This window comes from Canis aureus, chromosome 9, assembly GCF_053574225.1.
Source record: "Canis aureus isolate CA01 chromosome 9, VMU_Caureus_v.1.0, whole genome shotgun sequence".
Taxonomy (NCBI): Eukaryota; Metazoa; Chordata; class Mammalia; order Carnivora; family Canidae; genus Canis; species Canis aureus.
This window is the reverse complement of record NC_135619.1, coordinates 14,278,365-14,299,419: the sequence shown is the minus strand read 5'-3', so window position 1 is coordinate 14,299,419 and position 21,055 is coordinate 14,278,365. Positions and strand designations below refer to the sequence as shown.

General features: G+C 36.0%; 1 protein-coding gene across 30 annotated transcripts in view; it reads right to left on the bottom strand.

Annotated features, from left to right (window-relative positions):
- NUBPL (NUBP iron-sulfur cluster assembly factor, mitochondrial) overlaps window positions 1–21,055 on the bottom strand; it is a 231,260-nt gene that overhangs the window by 5,949 nt on the left and 204,256 nt on the right. For 11 of the 30 annotated variants that reach the window (XM_077908971.1, XM_077908961.1, XM_077908969.1 and 8 more), the window contains 3 exons: window positions 13,665–13,736; window positions 7,712–7,781; window positions 5,097–5,145 (listed from right to left, as the gene is read on the bottom strand). The exons of 2 other annotated variants lie outside the window; for them this stretch is intronic. In XM_077908971.1, the coding sequence (XP_077765097.1) occupies window positions 5,097–5,145; window positions 7,712–7,781; window positions 13,665–13,736 (191 nt within the window). Of the gene's footprint in view, window positions 1–387; window positions 655–4,971; window positions 5,146–7,711; window positions 7,782–13,664; window positions 13,737–20,027; window positions 20,155–21,055 lie in introns of those variants that run through there. 17 more of the 30 variants (XR_013385973.1, XR_013385969.1, XM_077908975.1 and 14 more) reach the window with 15 other exon arrangements.

Sequence of the window (21,055 nt, the reverse complement as noted above, 5' to 3'; positions counted from 1 at the left end):
GTGTGCAGTTCAGAATGGCCTACCATTTTCAGATTGCTTATGTGCCAGAAAATATACAGTCAATAAAAAAATACCAGAGAGGTGGGGACAAAAGGCTCTCTGGATCTGAACAGCAAAAATGAATTTCACTTCAATAGTAGCAATTCGTGGAGAAAGTGATGTCCTTGGAAACCAGTAGCACTAAAAGACGGCAGGTCACAAATCTGGTGATGGGGGATAAGATGCATAGTAAGGTCCATTTTCCCTGGCATCATATTCAAGGACAAAAGGAGGAAAGTCAATCTGTTCTGGTGATATGGCAGAGAATAGCTGGTGGAGGCTGTCCACATGGTGGATTTTGTCCTTCAGTCCTCAGACAGAAAAGGTGTTAAAAAACCACGTTGATACCTTTGAACGAAATGTTGGATGAACAAAATAAACAGCCTTTAAATTCCCCTCGTATTTGACATCAGCAACATCGTAGAGTTTCTTCAGGAAGTCAGAGTCCAGGTGATTGTATTCGCTGGTCAGTATGTGAAAATATACTAATACATATTCCTTCACAGCAATGTGGTCCCTTCTTGGAAGGGCAATCCACTCATCACCCCACTTCTCTCTCTCCATATTGGCAGCTTCAAATGAAGCCAAAACAAATCCTCACCTTGACAAGCACTCCTAAAAAAAACAAAGATTACCTGAGCAATAGTCTCTTAAAAAGGTCAGGAAAATTTCTTCCTATAGTCAGTGATTAGCTACATCTTGAATGAAGCAAACTGCATTTTTCTGTGGAACTGCAGGTTCTACAAATCCTTTAAAAATGTTCAGGCTGCACAATCTCAATCACACATCAAGATTTGAGCTTTCTAGGTTTGATTCAGGTAGCATCAGAGTACTCTATTAATTACCTGCAAAGATGACAGAATCAGCAGCTGGTGGCAACAGGTGGACTCACATCCAAGCTCTTAATTTTTGGCATACCGTTGTCCATTGCCATCTTTCAATTTCAATGTTTAGTGCAGATATATGCTTTGTGCATTGATTTCTTTTCTACTCTTGATTTTCCCTCTACAGCTTCTCTTGAAACTAGTGCTTTATTTAAAAAGTGGTAAATAAAACATGAACTTGGTTTTTACTTTTAAAGCATGAGGTAGTTCAATAAATAGAAGAGTGGATGGATGTTAATCAAAATTACACTTGATTTGTGGCTTTCCAACTGATACCTGGACCAGAGACACTGACAATAAACTTTAAGGAAACAGGAGCTCTGATTTCTTTCTGTGGCCTGAGAAAAATTTAGCCCTTTTGCTCATTTTCTTCCTTCCATAAAGATTGTATGGGGGTGGAAAGAGACTTTAGAAGATTTGAGTGACTCCATTCTAAGTGGCTACCCTTGTATGTTCACTCACCTTCCCAGACCATTCTTCAAGTCCCCCCAGTAACTTAGCAGCACCATTAAAGGCTCAGTCTCCCACAAGTGACCCTTCTTTCTATAATTAAGGAAGCTGAAGCTTTTAGTAGTAGAAATAAAGTATAATTTCTATTTTCCTTAGACTAAATGCTCTCCTTCCTTAATACGCTTCTCTTCATTCACAGTGAAATTGAAAACACAGCCTTTTCCTGATGACCAGATGGCCCAGAAAATTTAATCACTTCAAGCACTGCACACTTCCTTTCCTCCACTCTCTATGGTGGGGAAACCAGAGGCATACTCCTTATTCCTCCCAGATGCCAACCTCTCTTGAGTGCTTCCCTCAATCATTACTTTTTAAAAACCAGAGCAATGGAGTTGAGAGAAAGCAATATTTCTTTAAAGCATAAAGTAAAGCAAATCTTTTGGAGGAGAGTAAGAGTAAGTGAATGAAAGAAATGAGTCAAAGTGATGGTCTTCACTAATATTTAACTCAACAAAGATGCCACTTACATTTATTCTAATTTATCTGGTACAGTTGTGTTTGGATTAAAATTTTCCTTCAAATTCATATCAAGGTCTTCAGTGAGTAAAGCAAAGAAAGTCTGATAGATAACATAGGGTAATAGGAAGAGAATCTCACATCCGCTGGTATTCACTTAATACTGTTGACTGTTTCAGCTAATAAAAGCTTATCATGATTCCTGGATTTCTTTGGGTGTATTTTCCTTTGACAGTGTTACCTAGGTAAGTTTCTTCCACCTGAAAAAATGGGTAGCTTAGGTGTATCGATATATGAAAATAATAGAGGGAAAGAAATTCATATTAGTATGGCACATTCCAGCACAGATAAATTAACTATACCAAGGGAGAGTTCTCTCCACAGATTGGTTTCTTAGATCATCAGGAAATCAAACCTCACCTCCCTCCTCAAACCAGTTTTGAAGATGGTAACTAATGCTCTTATTTACATGGGAATTAATAACTCCTTCACTTACTGCTTAAAATAATAACACGTTAAGGTTTTTATGAATTGTCAAGGAAAACTAGTTTGCAACAGGGATTTTTTATTAACAGAGTTATAAAGTGAAACTAAAACTGAAGTGGTAGCACCTATTTTGTATTTGGAAAATATGCTCTTAGAAAATGTGCAAGCAAGTCACAAACACATTGGTTTCTAAAAGCTCAGGACACTAAAGCAGTCTAAAAAGCATGGCAATAAAGCCATCATTCAGAAATAAAAGTGGATTATACAGGTTCCAGCCTAAATGCTTAGATGGCATATTTTCCTCTCCTTCTAGTACCTCATTTTATAAAAAAGCAACTTGACTAAATCACTCCTGTGTCTTATTCTCTTCTAACAAGTAGTGATTGTAATGAATCTCCATTTTTTATATTACTTGCAAAATGTAATTAACTGGAAGCCTTAGACAGATACAAAAAGCTTGTTTATATGAAAATTCCTCCCTAGAAGGATAAGAAATCTCCCTGATTCAACAGAAAACAATTTGTCACTAATTCAAGACAGTAGAAACTTTCTCTCCTAATCACAAAAAGACATAAACTAATGAAAGTTTTTGATATTTTTGCTTGTTGGTGATTTTATGCACACTAGTTATAAAAATTGGTTAGTGAAGACAGAGACCAAATAATGTGAACTATTTCAAGCAAAAAGCTGAACACTAATTAAAGAGTAAGGAGCTAGATTCAGAGCCATGTTTTTTTCTCTTCTGAAAAATACATCAAGCCTGGAATTTGAACTAAAGGGTCAACAGAATATTTACTTTAAAACTTTCTAGTCAGTAAAAGAAACATTTCCTTGGTGCAAAGGCGCAAACATGACCTAACATTCCCTATAAATCTTGAGCAAGGAAAATAGGATATAATAGAAAAAAAAAAAAAAGCCCACAGATTTTAGTTCCTAAAATAAACTTTATGCAATCACAGGAAGCATTTAGATCCCTTTTTTCTTCCTCTTGCAGGAAAATGAAACAATCTCTGGGCCACAGGAAATAACACAAGTTTTAGAAAATCCCTGTGGTATGAGAGAAAAAACTTCAAGTGTATCTTTTCTGAGGCCCATAGATGACGTAAAGGACAACAGATGTTCAAAGACTCTGGGACTTCAACAAGAAGTGATTGGTTTGCTCTGGTGAGAGGGACAACTCCATCTGAGGTGCAGGAAAATAGGATAGCACAGAGTCACACACATTAACACTACCATCAATATGTCTGCATACAACTAGCTCTGGGCTTTGTTTTGGCAAAAAGAGCAACTGCAAGAAGAGTAATGAGGGCAAGAAGCATAGAAGAAAGAAGGCATTGGGGGTGGGAGGGTGGAGAGAAGAGAAAAAGGATGGATTTATTTTATTTTAGATTACCAACAGATTTTACTAAAACCAAGTAAAAATATGGGCATATCAATAATTGATGGGACAGTTTCAGAAAAATGAACAATTCATAACTGCAGGTATAACATATATGTCAAAATTCATATCATAGGGTACCTGGGTAGCAGAAAAGGTTCATAATGTTTTAATTCTATTTAATCACAGGCATCAAAAGAATAAATCCTGTGATATCTACTTTCTGCCTTAAAACTATTTTCCTCTTAAAATACCCAGTTAGGAGGGTATTTTTGGCATTGCTATTAGTAGGCAAACACTTTTATAATCTCATAGAAGACTTATTGATTGAATTCTACTCAGGATGAAAGGTCAGAAAGTAGTTTATGTAGGGTAAATCAGAAAGAATTTCAGATTCTGTAGAGATTTTTTCTCCCTTTGTGGCTTTAATGCAAAAGGAGATCCCACAAAACCTTGTGAAGACCATTTGTGTTGTGACATTCCATGACCACACCCTGAATTTAACAGGTCTTACATAGGGTAATAAAATAAATTGCATTTAGTAGATTAAAAATACATAAAAATGACTTTGTAGACTACTAGGTTTTGGCAAGAATAATTAGGCAGAATGAACTGTTTAATCATTTACAGTGTCAAAACATCTATTTCACTCTCATATGCTCTTCTGTTTATAATCCCACTGCCATCACCTTTCCCCAGCACTGGTTCCCTTATGGTTCTTCCTGTGATGGCTCTCCAGCTGGTCTCCTGTTTTCCCTGATTTTGTTATTGAATGTCCTCCCTTGCATCCCCACCCATCACTGCCATCACCTCACTTCTTACATGTGGCTGGGTCAAATTTTTTTTTTTTTTAAATGTGGCTTCCATAAGTCACTTTCAGAGTCAAGAACTCATGAAAGCCAGTTTTTGGTAATCTTACAGATAGCTGACTCATGCATATACAAATGTGTGTGTTTTAATGCAAATTGTAGCATTATACACACACTTCTTTTAACAATATAATCCAGTTGTCATTCCATTCAGAACATATAGGGTTCCTTTATTCTTTTATAATGGCTGCATTGTACTGTATTGTAGGGCTGCTCTGCAATTTATTTAACAAGTCTCTGTGGAAGGCAAATAGGTGGTTGAATGAGTAGAAGGAGGAAATATATTTTTTCTTCAAATTATCATTTTTAAGGTTATATTTCATACAAAGAATATGTACAAGTGGGGCACCTGGGTGGCTCAGTGGGTTAAGCAACCGACTCTTGGTTTCAGCTCAGGTCATGATTTCAGGGTTGTGAGACTGAGCCTCATGCCAGGCTCTGCACTGGGCGTTGAGCCTGTTTGAGATTCTCTACCTTTCCCTCTGCCCCCCCTCTGGCTCTCTCTCTCTTCCTCTTTCTCTCTCTAAAGGGAAAAAAGAAAAAAGGACAAATGAGCTAAGAAATAAAACAATACCCATGACCCCACTCATCTTCCCAACTTAAAAAAATAAAAACTCGTTTACCAAAATTGTAGCTATTGTTGTTTTCCTTTCCTGCCTCATCCCCCACTGACATCCTAGAAGTAACTCTCACCTGATTTTAATGTTTGTCATTGTCATAGGTTTTCAGGAAAATTTAATCACATATGTATATATGACTATATCATATATTACTTGATTTTTTTTAACTTTATAAAATGGAATACTATAGTCTTCCATAGCTCATCATTCTCACACATTATGTTTCTATGATTATCCATTTTTATGAAGAGCTGCAGTTCATTGTCACTCCTGCATAATATTCTACTGTGACTATACTAAAATAAATTTATCCACTTTTTTGTTACTGGACATTTGGGTTATTTGCAGATTTTTGCTACTTTATTTTTTTTTTAAGGACTGTACAACACAGTCATTTTTTAAAAAGATTTTATTTATTTATTCATGATAGACATAGAGAGAAAGAGAAAGGCAGAGACACAGGCCGAGGGAAAAGCAGGCTCCATGCAGGGAGCCTGACACATACTTGATCCTGGGACTCCAGGATCACGCCCTGGGCCAAAGGCAGGTGCTGAACTGCTGAGCCACCCAGGGATCCCGATTTTTGCTACTTAAATAGCTCTTCTATGAACACTCTCATATGTGTCTTCTGGTGTACATGCACAAGAAATTCTCTAGGAAACATCTAGAGCAGAGTAGTAAGTTATAAGTTATGTGACCGTAATATTATAGCTACATGTTCTCCAGAGTGGTTGTTTAGCATTTTACCAGCAATGTCTAAGACACATCCAACACTTTTTGTAAGACTTTTTAATTTTTACAATCCACTGCGTAAAAAGTGGCATCTCATTGGTTTTGATTTGTATTTTCCTGATTACTACTGGGATTGAGCTTCTTTTGTTTATTGACCATTCATATTTTCTCTTCCGTGAAATAACTGTTTTGTTTCTATTGCCTAGCTTTCAATTAAGTTTTTTTCCTGACTGATTTATTTGTAGTTCTTCTTGCATTATTTGAAATAACTAATTTCAGGTGATGCAATATGTTCTCTCAGTTTATGGTTTATCTCATTTTCTGTATGTCTTTTACTGAAGAGACATTCTTAATCTTAATGTAGCCAGATTTACCAATTTTCTCTTTTATGATTAGTGCTGTTCATATCTTGTTTAAGAGATTCTTGGGCAGCCCCGGTGGCGCAGTGGTTTAGCGCCGCCTGCAGCCCAGGGCATGATCTGGAGACCCTGGATCGAGTCCCACATCGGGCTCTCTGCATGGAGCCTGCTTCTCCCTCTGCCTGTGTCTCTGCCTCTCTCTCTCTCTCTCTCTCTCTCTCTGCATCTCTATGAATAAATAAATAAAAAAATCTAAAAAAAAAAAAAGAGATTCTTCCCTCCTAGGGTCACAACAGTCCCATGTTTTCGTCAAAATTTTATAATTTTACCTTTTAAAGTCGATTTTATGGCATGAGGAAGGGATCTGTTCTTTTCCATATGGATAACCAATTGTCCCATCACTGTTCCCCCAGTGATCTGCGATACCCATTTTGTCATGGATCAAGTGTTCAAATACGTACAGACTGTTTCTGGGCTCTCTTATTTTGTCAATTTTCTATCCCTGTGTTAACAACAAACTGTCTTAATTACTATAAATGCGTAGTAAGTTTTGATATCTGGTAAGGCAAGTTGTTTTCCTCCTCCTCTTCCTTCTTATTTTCTTATACAGGGGGTTTCTCAGCTATTCTTGCATCTTTGCTCTTCATAGAGATGTTTCAATCAGATTGTTAGGATTTAATAAAAGGGACAATTATTTTTTATATAATGCCCTTTTACACCTTTTAAGTTTTTTCTGGAAGCCATGTATTATAAATAAAAAATAATTTAAAAAAATCTTATGACTGCCCATTGTGTCAAGATCAAACTTCATTTGATGTCACTTAAGGCTCTCTGTAATCTGATTAACTTTTCCATCCTATTATCCATTACTTCCAAATAGGAAACTATATCTCTAAATAGGCTAGTTTTTCCAGAGCTCCCTCGTGTAAACCATGGTCAGCCCACTTATACCCCATCTTTGCTTGTATTATTTCCTCATATTAAACCACCTAGTCTTCAAACCTGATTGCAGATCTTTCTCCAGTCCAGTTCCCTAAAACTTAAAGTCAGTTTGGCTCTTATTAGTTTTAAATTTTACTTTATTTGTGATAGTTTAGCATCCTGAATTAAAGTATGAGCTTCCTAGGGTAGCAACTATGGGTTACAAAAGAGTTGAAGAAATATTTTTGATGGGCTCTTTTCCATGTTAAATGGATTTTAGACTAATTACTGTTGCCGACCTTTGGGTCCAGTCACAATAAGACCTTTTTATTTGGATATGTTGGCTTGCTTTTGTACTTGATCTAGGTGGGTAACTATGATTAGTGAACTACAAGAGAAGGCCAGTGCTTAATGGAATTCATTTGCAAGGGACTTTTACAGCATAATTTGAAAATACCTTCATCACCAGAGACAGCTTAATAACATGTTCTTGTTGTAGTTTACAATGTATCTGTATAGCTCTCCATCTGAAGAGATGATAAAGAAACAAGTGTGTGAACCATAATTAAATCCATTAGGCACAGTGTGAGAAATAATGTTTAAACAACAGTTCAACAGTGGCAACACCCATATTCTTCAAAATCTTTTCTAAAGCTGGAAACAGATACATAATTTATTGTTCCTATTTTATTTCTTAATTAAAATAATAAAAATTAAACATCATTATTGCTTGATATATTCACTTTGTAGAAGACAACTAATGTTGCTGTAAAGGCCCAAACTAATTTGCAGTAGTATAAAAATTACCGAAGGCATAGGGTATGAATGTGTTGAAATAAAAACCAATAGCTATGAAACTTTAAAATATCTATACAAGATTACAAATAATAAAGAGCAAGAAAGTAGTTTAAAAATATCTTCAAATAAATGACCACTTTTTGTCTTTTCTTATTAAAGGATATTCTTTTTAGTATTTAACATCTTTTGGGTATTAGCCAACTTAACTGTTGTTACAAACCTAACATTCCTGGGGATAAAAGTCAGCTACTTTTCAATTAATAAGTTGGAAGTATGGCACATAATTATTTATATAGGTCATTCAATTTCAGTGTTTAACAAGATTTTCAAAACACTGATATGCTTTATACTGAAGATTGGATTTAAATGTTATTTAAATAAAGGTGTCTGATTAGGAAAGCGTCTATGACCAAGTTCTATGGTCATTGTACTCCATAGAAACTTTAAGCCAAATTATTTAAAAATAGTTTTAAATATGAAAACAATTTGCTGCCTCAGATCACACAATAGGATGTAGCAGAAGAAAAGAAGCAAGTAATTGAATTGATTATCCTTCAAGTTTCAACCTGAAATCTAAACATCAATTGTCATTCAAACTAGCTCATGAGAGAATGTTCATCTAGTTTTCAATATGCTTTTTTAGATAGAAAAAAAATGAAAGTTTGAAAAAGTCATTTGAAAATAACCATATATGGAATTGTGACATTTTACATGTTTGAAAAGGGTTATCTTCATTTAAAAATACTATTTGAAAAAGCATAATCCAATATCAGAAAGCAATTCATTACTGCATCATTCTCTTTTTTAATAAATTTATTGTGGTATAATTAATGTACAATAAACTGCACTTCTTCATTTATTAAAGATTTATTTTAGAAAAGGCATAAAAGTTGGGGGAAGGGTGGAGGAAGAGGGAGAGATTCTCAAGCAGACTCCCTGCTGAGCATAGAGCTCCATCTCATGAACCTGAACTCATGACCTGAGCTAAAACCAAGAGTCTGCCATTCAACCAACTGAATCACCCAGGCACCCCAAACTGCACATATTTAAAGTGTACAGGTTGATTGGTTTTGCCCTACATATATACCTGTGAAACCTCACTATAATCAAGTTATTGAACATTTCTATCACTTTCCAAAGTTTCCTTATTTGTTTTTTAATCCTTCCCTCTCTTCATCCCTTTCTCCCCCAACAACCATATCCAGGCAACCACTGATTTACTTTTCACGCAATTAAGTACAAATTTTCTAGAATTTCTATAAATGGAATTGCACAGATATGCCTGGGTGATGGAATCAGTTGAACATGGGATTCTTGGTTTAGGCTCAGGTCATGACCTCAGGGTTGTGGGATGGATCCCAGCATAGGGTTCCATGCTCAGGGAAGAGTCTGCTGTCCCTCTCCCTCTGCTCCTCCCCCAGCTCTCTCTCTCTTGCTCACTCTTCCTCTCTCTCTCAAATAAATAAAATATTTTAAAAAAATAAATGAACAAGGGGCAGCCCGGGTGGCTCAGCGGTTTTGTGCTGCCTTCGGCCCAGGGTGTGATCCTTGAGACCCAGGATCAAGTCCCACGTCAGGCTCCCTGCATGGAGCCTGCTTCTCCCTCTGCCTGTGTCTCTGCCTCTCTCTCTCTCTCTGCCTCTCTCTCTCTCTCTTTCTCTGTGTCTCTCATGAATAAATAAATAAATAAAACTTTTTAAAAAATAAATAAATGAATAAGGAAAACAAAAGCAATAATGAACTAGTGGGGCTTCATCAAGATAAAAAGCTTCTGCACAGCAAAAGAAACAGTCAATAAAACTAAAAGGCAACCTACAGAATGGGAGAAGATATTTGCAAATGACATATCAGATAAAGGGCTAGTATTCAAGATCTAAAAATAACTAAACTCAACACCCCCAAAAAGCAAACAATCGAGTCAAGAAATGGGCAGAAGACGCGAACAGATATTTTTCCAAAGAAGACCTACACCTGGCCAACAAGCACATGAAAAAGTGCTGCACATCACTTGCCATCAGGGAAATACAAATCAACACCACAATGAGATACCACCTCACACCAGTGAGAATGGTGAAAATTAACAAGACAGGAAACAACAAATGTTGGCGAGGATGTGGAGAAAGGGAAACTCTCTTACACAGTGGGAATGCAAACTGGTGTAGCCACTATGGAAAACAGTGTGGAGGTTCCTCACAGAAGTTAAAAATAGAGCTATGACCCAGCAATTGCACTACTAGGCATTTACCCCAAAGATACAGATGTAGTGAAATGATGGGACACCTATACCTCAATGTTTATAGCAGCAATGTCCACAATAGCCAAACTGTGGAAGGAGCCAAGATATCCTTAAACAGCTGAATGGATAAAGATGTGGTGTATGTATATATACATACACAATGGAATATTACTCAGCCATCAGAAAGGATGAATACCTACCATTACATCGATGTGGATGGAACTGGAGGGTATTACACTGAGTGAAATAACTCAACCGGAGAAAGACAATTATCGTATGGTTTAACTCATATATGGAATATAAGAAATAGTGAAAGGGACCATAATGGAATGGGGGAAACTGAGTGGGGAAAAATTAGAGAGGAAGACAAACCATGAGACTCCGGACTCTGGGAAACAAGGGGTTGTGGAAGGGGAGGTGGGTGGAGGGATGGGGTAACTGGGTGATGGGCACTAAGGAGGGCATGTGATGTGATGAGCAGTGGGTGTAATACTATAAATTGGCAAACTGAATTTAAATTTTTTAAAAATGTGGATATCCAAATGCTAAAAAAAAAACCTAGTTATATATAATTTTCTTCATCTTTTAACAGTAGTTGTTTTACATTTGTTGTAATTTTTATAAATATATTTGAATTTTTCAGCACAAATAAATAAATGGAATTATACAGTTTCTTCCACTTTTTCATCTGCCACTTTCACTCAGCATTAAGATTTATTAATGTTGTATCAATAATACATTCCGTTTATTTCTATGAAGTATTTTATTGCAAAGATATCGCAAATCTGGTTGGTGTGTTCATTCACCATTTGGTGGATATTTCAATCATTTCCAGCTTTTGGATATTATAAACAAAACTGGTAGGAGTATTTATTTGCATAGAAGTTTTCAGGAAATATATGTTTTGTTTCTCTTGGGTAAATATTTAGGAGCAGAATAGTTAGATTGTATGTTAGGGCATGTTTACCTCTTTTAGAATATGCCAGAGTGCTTTCCAAATGTAAATCAACAGTGTATGAGATAGAGTTCCAGTGGATCCATATCATCGCCAAGAGTTGGTGTGGTCAGTTTGTTTCACTGTAGCCACTGTTGAGGTTGTGTAGTGATATCTCATTGTGGAGTTTTGTTTTTGAAGCTTTTGGGGGGGGGGGCATTTTCCTAGTGACTAAAGATGTGAGCATTTTTCATGGTGTTTTTCAGTGGTATCTCTTTCTTGGTAAGGTCTCTAGTCAAATCTTTTGCCCATTTTAAAGTTACGAATTTTTCTTTGGTCTATCTAATGGTTTGTAAGAGTTCTTTGTATAGTTTAGATACAAATTCTGTGTCAGATATGTTTTATAAATGTTTTCTCTTAAGTCTGAAAATTGTCTTTTCTTGTGTTTTTAAACAGCTGTTTTAACTTTTATGAAGTACAATTTCACCTTTCCTTTTACAGTTTTATAGTGATTTTTCTATGTCCTATTTAAGAAATCTTTGCCTAACTTAAGATGATGAAGATTTTCTCTTATGTTTTCCTTCTAGAAGTTCATGGTTTTAGATTTTGTATTTAGGTATATGATCCATTTTAACTTTTGTAGATATATAGGTAAAACGTAAGTTCCGTTTCTTTGCAAAAAGATTGTCTAATTGTTAGAGTACAGTTCCTGAAAAGATGATCTATTCCTCATTGAATTGCCTACACACCTTTGTTGAAAATCAAGTTATCTTATCAAGTTTGAATCTATTTCTAAACTCTCCGTTCTGTTCCATGGATCTACATGTCGATCTTTACACCAAAACCACAATGTCTTGATTACTATAGCTTTATAAAAAGTCTTGGAATCAGGTAATGTATGTGCTCTGATTTTAATCTTCTTTTTTCAAAACTGTTTCCACTATCCTAGACCCTCTTTATTTATTTCCATATACATTTTGATTTTTTTTATACTAACCTTGTATACTGCAACTCTGCCTACATTGATATTAGTTCCAGTTACATTTTTGAATATTTTGGGGAGTTTTTTCTATAGACAATGATGTCATCTGTGAGTGAAGACAGTTCTATTTCTTTGTCTGCTTTAGTTACTACCTTCAAAAAATGAGTTAGGAAGTGCTCTCTCCTATTCTGTTTTCTGGAAGAGTTTCTATAGAATCAGCATTATTTCTTCCTTAAATTCTGGTATATATTTTTCCAGTGATGACATCCTGGGCTGGGGGTTACTTTGTTGATTCTTAACTGCAAATTACATTTCTTTACATAATTTATGGCTACTCAGGTTATCTACCTCTTCTTGAATAAGCTTTGGTAGTATTTTTCCCAAGGAATGTATCTATTTCATCTTAGCTGTCAATTTTATGGGCATAAAATTGTTTGTAATAGCTCCTATTGTACTTTTAATGTCTGTAGGATCTTAGTAATATCCCCTCTTTCATTCCTGATGTTGGTAATTTAAGTCTGTCTCTCTTCTAAAGGACCCTGGCTAAAGGTTTGTCAGTTTTCACTTTTCAAAACATCAGCTTTTGATTTCACCGATTTTCTCTACTGCTTTTCTTCTCAATTTCGTTTGTTGCTTCTTTTTTTCTGTTTGTTCTAGATTTCACATACTTTTTTTATCTCCAGTTTCTTTTTCTAAAAATTAATTTGTTTTTAATTGAAATTTGATTTGCCAGTATACAGTATAACACCCAGTGCTCATCCCATCAAGTGCCCTCCTCAGTGCCCGTCACCCAGTTATCCCACCCTGCCCCACCCACCTCCCCTTCCACTACCCTTTGCTTGGTTCCCAGAGTTAGGAGTCTCTCATGTTTTGTCACCCTCTCTAATTTTTCCCACTCATTTTTCCTCCTTTCCCTTATAATTCCTTTCATTATTTTTTATATTCCCTGTATGAGTGAAACCTTATGAAGATTGTCCTTCTCCAACTGACTTAATTCACTCAGCATAATACCCTCCAGTTCCATCCACGTCAAAGCAAATGGTGGGTATTCATCATTTCTAATGGCTGAGTAGTACTCCATTGTATACATAGACCACATCTTCTTTATCCATTCATCTGTAGATGGACACCGAGGCTCCTTCCACAGTTTGACTATTGTGGAAATTGCTGCTATCAACATTGGGGTGCAGGTGTCCCAGCGTTTCACTGCATCTGTATCTTTGGGGTAAATCCCCAGCAGTGCAATTGCTGGGTTGTAGGGTAGCTCTAGTTTTAACTCTTTGAGGAACCTCCACACAGTTTTCCAGAGTGCCTGTACCAGTTCACATTTCCACCAACAGTGCAAGAGGGTTCCCCTTTCTCCACATCTTTTCCAACATTTGTTGTTTCCTGTCTTGCTAATTTTTGCCATTCTCACTGGTGTGAGGTGGTATCTCATTGTGGTTTTGATTTGTATTTACCTGATGACAAGTGGTGTGGAGCATTTTCTCATGTGCTTGTTGGCCATGTCTATGTCTTCCTCTGTGAAATTTCTGTTCAAAAAAAAAAAAAAGAAATGTAATTTCTGTTCATGTTTTTGCCAGGTTCTTAATAGAGAAGGTTATTTCATGATAGAAGATTTCTTCTTTTCTAGTATAGGCATTTAATGCTATAAGTTTTCCTGTAAGCACTATTTTAGGCACACCCCACAAATTTTGATGTTTTACTTCCCTTTCCATTCAGTCGAAATATTTAATTTCTCTTGTTCCTTCCTCTTTGGCATATGGGTAATTTAGAATTGTTTTATTTCCAAATTTTTGGAGGTTTCCAGATATCTTTTTGCTATTGAATTCTAATTCTTACAGTAAAAGAACACATTTTATGTGATTTTAGTTACTTTAAATGTTGATGTACGTTTTATGACTCAAAATATGGTATATTTTGGTGAATATCCCATGTGCACTTGAAAAATAATATACCTTCTGTTGTTTTGGGGAGAAGTGATCTATAAATGTTGATCATTGTTTAGGTCTTCTAATACTATATCTGTCCTTGTTCTATCAATTACTGAGAGAGGAGTATTGAAATCTCTTTGACTATGGATTTGTCTGCTTTTACGTTCAGTTTCATCAATTTTTGCTGTATTTTAAAGCTATTTTGTTAGGTGAACACATATTTAGGATTGTTACATCTACTTGCCTACTTAACACCTTTACCATTATGTAATATGGATTTTCAGTTGTGGCAATGTGTCTTGTTCTGAAGTCTACTGTGTGTGATAATACTATAGCCATTCTACTTTTCTTTCTTTCCTGCTTGCTTTTTTTTCCATTCTACTTTTCTTTAGAAAAGTAAACATTAAAGTAGATTAATGTTTACGTTATAGGTCTTTTCCATTTTTTACCTTTAGCTTACTTACCTTTATATTTATATTTAAAATGGATTCTTTATATTTAAAAATTTTTTTTATTAGAGTTCAATTTGCTAACATACAGCATAACACCCAGTGCTCATCCCGCCAAGCCCCCCCCTCAGTGCCCATCACCCAGTCACCCCAACCCCCCCGCCCACTTCCCCTTTCACTACCCCTTGTTCATTTCCCAGAGTTAGGTGTCTCTCATGTTTTGTCACCCTCACTGATATTTTCACTCCTTCCCCCCTTTTTTTTTAAAAGATTTTTTAAGACAGAGAGAGAGAGAGAGAGAGAGAGAGTGAGAGAGAGGCAGAGACACAGGCAGAGGGAGAAGCAGGCTCCGTGCAGGGAGCCCGACGTGGGACTCGATCCCAGGTCTCCAGGATCATGCCCCGGGCCGAAAGCGGCGCTAAACCGCTGAACCACCCGGGCTGCCCTCTCTCCTTTCCCTTTATTCCTTTTCACTAATTTTTATATTCCCCAAATGAAAGAGACTATATAATGTTTGTCCTTTTCCGATTGACTTATTTCACTCAGCATAATACGCTCCAGGTCCCTCCACGTTGAAGCAAATTGTGGCTATTCGTCCTTTCTGACGGCTGAGGAATATTCCATTGTATACATAGACCACATCTTGATCCATTCATCTTTCGATGGACACCGAGGCTCCTTCCAGTTTGGCTATTGTGGACATTGCCACTATAAACATCGGGGTGCAGGTGTCCTGGCGTTTCATTGCATCTGTATCGTTTTCTTTATATTTAAAATGGATTTCTTTTAGATAGTATATAGTAGGGTCTCACTTTTTTTTTTATCAATTTGATAATCTGTCTTTTGATTTGTATGTTTTGAACATTTTCATTCATTGTACTTATCCATATGCTTAGATAAAAGTCTGCCATCTTGCAAGCTGTTTTTTTTTTTTTTTTTAAGATTTTATTTATTTATTCATGAAAGACACAGAGAGAGAGAGGCAGAGACCAGGCAGAGAGAGAAGCAGGCTCCCTGCAGGGACCCTGATATGAGACTCAATCCCAGACCCTGAAATCACAACCTGAGCCAAAGGCAGACGCTCAACCACTGAGCCACCCAGGCATCCCTTGCAAGCTGTTTTCTATTTGTTCTATCTGCTCTTTGTTCCTTTTATACTTCTATTTCTGCTTGCATTTGGATTAAGGATTTTTGATTCAAATTTATCTCCATTACTGGCTTTTAAACTCCATCTTTTAAAAAAGTTAGTAATTGTTTAAAATTTACAGTGTTTGGCTTTAATTAATACTTCAAATAGTATTATATCTTTTCTCATATAGTATAAGAATCTTATAACAGTATACTCCAAATATATCCCCCTTATTTTTGTTATTGTTTTCATATATTTTATTTTTATATATGCTATAAGTCCATAATGTATTGCTATTATTTGGTATTTAGATAATTTTCTTTTAAGATGATTAAAAGCAAGGCAATAAGAACTTTTTAAAAAGATTTTAATTTTTTTGAGAGACAGCACAAATGGAGGAGAGGGGCAGAGGGAGAGGGAGAAGCAGGCTCCCAGCTGAGCATGGAACTTGATGTGGGGCTTGATCCCAGGACCCTGGGATCATAACCTGAGTCAAAGTTAGATGGTTAATTGACTAAGCTACCCAGGCACCTCAAGACAATAAGTATTTTTAATGTTTATCTTTATTTCAACCATTTTTCAGAGATCTTTAGTTCTTTGTATAGATCAAAGTTTCCATCTGGTGTTCTAATTCCCTCTGCCTAAAGAATTTCCTATGGCATTTATTGTAGTATATACTGTTAATGAATTCCCTCAGCTTTTGTCCAAAAAAAGGTTTTCCTTTTTCTTTTTAAAAAGATGTATTTGAGAGAGGAGAGCGAACATGAGTAGAGGGAAGGGCAGAGGGAAAGAATCTTCAAGCAGATTCTCTGCTGATAGCAGAGCACAACATAGGGCTACATCCCACAACCCATGAGATCATGACCTGAGCCAAACCCAAGAGTCAGATGTTTAATCAACGGAGTCACCCACATGTCCCAAGTTTTTCCCTTGTGAATATTATTTTCACTGGCAGAGGTTTCTGGATTGGTAGGGTTTTTTTCTAATTTCAGCACTTTAAAAATCTCCCTTTGTTGTTATATGCCTTACACAGGGCTACTATATATTCATATTTTTGTTTCTGTATGTAATGTGAATTTTTCCATTTACTGACTTCAAGACTTTCTTTTTATCTTTATTTTTCCTGCAGTTTCAAACTGTTATTTGTTTTAAAAATTCCACTTGGGGCCTTCTGAGTTCTGTGAATTTTCCAGTTTGATACTTCTCATTTTATCAAGAGAATTCTTAGCAGTCATCTCTTCAAATATTTTGTCTGTCCCAGTGATCCTTTCTTCTTATGAGGTGAGATGCCAATTTATTCCCAACTTTTGCTCATACATGTGGCATATGTGTGTAATTCTTTATTCTCTTTGTCCTTCAATTGGATAAATAAGAACTACCTATATCCAGGTTCATTGATTCATCTGTCAAGTTTTACTGATGAGTCCAAAGACATTCTTGATCTCTGTTACTGTTTTCTTTTTCTTCTAGTATTTCTATTTTATTTGTTCTCATGCTTTCCATCTATCTGTGAAATTCCCCATGTGCTCAAGCATGTTTCCACCTTTTCCTTAGACCCTTTAACACATATTCACAGACATTCCTTATTTGATAGTACAAACATCTGAGTCATTTTTCTGTCTGGTTCTGTTGAGTGTTTTTGTCTTTTGTTAAGGGATTGATTTTTCTTGTTATGTATTATAATTTTTAAAATGTTGGTTTTTTAAAAATTATTGAAGTATAGTTAAAATACAACATATTAGTTTTAGGGGTACACCATGATGATCCATCAATTCTATACATTACTCAATGATCATCATAAGTGTAGTCACCATACAAAATTATTACAATACTATTGACTATATTCTCTATGCCACACTTTTCATCGCTGTGATTATTTATTAACTGGAAATTTGTATCTCTTACCTTTACCTATTTTCACCCACCCCCCTACCCCAAGCCCCTCTGGAAATCACCAGTTTGGTCTTTGTATCTATGAGTCTGTTTTCTTTTTTGTTACTTTGTTTTTCAGATTCCACATATAAGTAAAATTACCTAGTATTTGTCTTTCTCTGACTTATTTCACTTAGCATAATACCTTCTACATCTATCCATGTTTCCACAAATGGCAAAAAAAAATTCATTATTTTTTATGGCTGAGAAATAGCCCATCTCACACACACATACACCCACATCATATCTTCTTTCTCCATTCAGATATCAGGGGACACAAGTTGCTTCCATATTTTGGCTATTTTAAATAATGCTACAATAAACATAGCAGTACATGTATCTTTTTAAGTTAATGTTTTCTTTTTTTTTTTTTTTCAGGTAAATATCCAGTAGTGGAATTACTGGATCATTTAACATTTCTATTTTTCATTTTTTGAGGAACCTCAGTTTTTCATGCTGGCTGCACCAATGTGCATTCTCAACAGTGCACAAAGGTTCCCTTTTCTCCACATCTTTGCCAACACTTGTTATTTTTTTGTGTTTTTGATACTAGCCATTGTGACAGGTGTGAGTTGTTATGTTGAGCATCTTTTCATGTGCCCATTGGCCATCTCTAAGTCTTCTTTGGAAAAGTGTCTATTCAGGTCCTTTGCTCATTTATAATCAATTTTTTTTGGAGGCTGAGTTATATATGTTTTGGATATTAATCTCTTATTGAATGTATCATTTGCAAATATTTTCTCCCATTTAGTAGGTTGCTTTTTTTGTTTTGTTGATGGCTTCCTTTACCATGCAAGAACTTTTAATTTGGTGTGGTCCCATTAGTTTATTTTTGCCTTTGTTTCTCTTATCTGAGGAGACATATCCATAAATATGTTACTAAGACCAATGTCCAAGAAATTATTGCCTATGTCTTCTTTTAGTTTATGGCTTGAGTTCACATTTCAGTTGTTAATCCATTTTGAATTTATTTTTGTGCATGGTGTAAGAAAATGATCCAGTTTTCCCAACACCATTTATTGAAAAAAACTTTCTTTTGTCATTGTATATTTTTTCCTTCTTTACCATAGATGAATTGACCATATAAGTATGGATTTATTTCTGGGCTCTTTATCCTGTTCCATTGATCTATGTGTCTATTTTTGTGCCAGTACCATACTGTTTTGATAACTATAACTTTGTAGTCTATCTTAAAATCTGGGAATGTGATACCTCCCCCTTTGTTCTTCTTTCTCAAGATTTCTTTGGCTATTTAGGGTCTTTTGTGGTTCCATAAGAATTTTAGGATTAGGGGGATCCCTGGGTGGCTCAGCGGTTTGGCTCCTGCCTTCAGGCCAGGGCCTGATCCTGGAGTCCCGGGATCGAGTCCCACATCAGGCTTCCTGCATGGACCCTGCTTCTCCTGTCTGTGTCTCTGCCTCTCTCTCTCTCTCTGTGTGTGTCTCTCATGAATAAATAAAATATTTTAAAAATCGTTAAAAAAAAAGAATTTTAGGATTATTTGTTCTAGTTCTGTTATAATTGTTTACATTGAATGCTGGACATATGTGCAGGGCAGCAGAAATGGAGGTAAATAGTATTTACGGCTGAAAATGTGCATGACTTTTGTTAGAAACAATGTACAGTTCTGAGTTAATTTAGTCAGGAGTTCATCTTATTTAGGTTTTGTTGTTATGATTACCTTCAGTACACTACTGGCTTCAGATCCCTCTGTTATTACCTTGTACTTAAGTTGAAGGATAGGTTGCTCTACTCTTAGCTTTTGATCTCTCTATTCATATTCTTTACCCCTCCTCCTCCACCAGTGGACACTGCTAATATTTGATACTTAGTGCTTGCTAGCTTGCTGCAAGGCAGGGGATTCTCTGTTGTCTGATCCAGCCTTAGCTTAGGTAAGCCCTATGTCCCTGAGTCTTGGTGAATGGGCTTTCTCAGTGATACCACCCCTCCCTCAGTGATAGGATGTCTTTAATGGCCAGGGTCAGGATGACCTCCTGTTCTCCTCCATGATTAGAGGGTTTTTCTATTTCCTCTCTGGCAGTCATAATGGGTTTTCATCTGAGGACAGGTTTATTATCCTCCCCTAGTGACTTATTGGTGTTTGTTCCATAGGGAAGGAGAGTTAGGCAAAGTTTGTGCTTTTCTCAAAACATCAGCTACTCTCCTTCTCCAGGCCTCAGACTACTTAGGGCTGTCTCTAGTCCCTTGCCCTAACTAAGCTCAATTCTTCTCTTGGGCACCTTGTAAGATCCATAGAGAAAAGCTTATAAGTGGGTGCAAACTCACCTCCATTAGCAGTTTCCAGAGGTTGTGTTTTCTCTGTTATCCCACACTCAACTTTTAGCAATTTGTTAAAAATTTTCACTGGATTTTTCTAACCTGTTTGTAGGGAGCTTGTCATCTCTTCTGTGTTTTGCCAAAGGTATACTTGCATCCTGTCTCTCCTTGAAGGAGTCTGTCTTTTCATACACGTCAGATGACTTGGTTGCAATGTAACTTAGGATCTCTGGTGGGTTTAAGAAAATTTATGATTTTGTAGATCATACAGTTTTTTTCTTTTTCTAAGAGTAGTATGATGCTCTTCCTAGTCTTCTCCATCCTAAACAAAATTGAAACTCTCTAGTAGTTTGTTGTTGTTTTGAACATCACAAGCTGGCCCCAAATTTATATGAAAATGAAAAATATCAAGAATTGCCAAAGCATTCTTGAAGAACAACAAGGTGATGGTGAACAAAACAGTAAGTTACTGATGCAAAGGCAGACAAATAAACCAATGAGACAGAATAAAAGTCCAGAAACAGAGTAATAGAAACACAGACATTTAGTTTACAACAAAGGTGGTACTGCAGAAGAGTAGAGGAAACAGAGAGTCCCACTGGACAATTAGATAACCATAAGAAAACAAAACAAAACAAAATACTTAAAGGGTACCTCACCTAATAACAAAAAAATAATTCCAGGTGGATTTAAAAACAAAATATAGAAGGCAAAACAACGTTAAAACTTCTAGAAATTAATATAGGATAATATCTTCATGACCTTGGGGCACTGCACAAAAATCAGTATCATAAAGGAAAATAATAAATTTGAGTATGTTCAAATTAAGGTTATTTGGTTGTCAAAAGACACCATTAAGAGAGTGAAAAGCAAATCATAATAGAGTGGGAAAGACTTCAACATAAAACTGACAAGGATTCATAAAGTGCTCCAACAGCATAATAGAGAAATGGGCAAGAGATTTGACTGGGCAGTACACAAAAGAGGAAATATAATTAGCCAATAAATATATGTAAAGGTACTCAATTTCACTTGTAACATGGAAATGTATGTTAAAATCACAATGAGATACCACTAAACAACTACCAATAATTCTAGTCTCATAAATAACTCAATCGAAATGGAACACC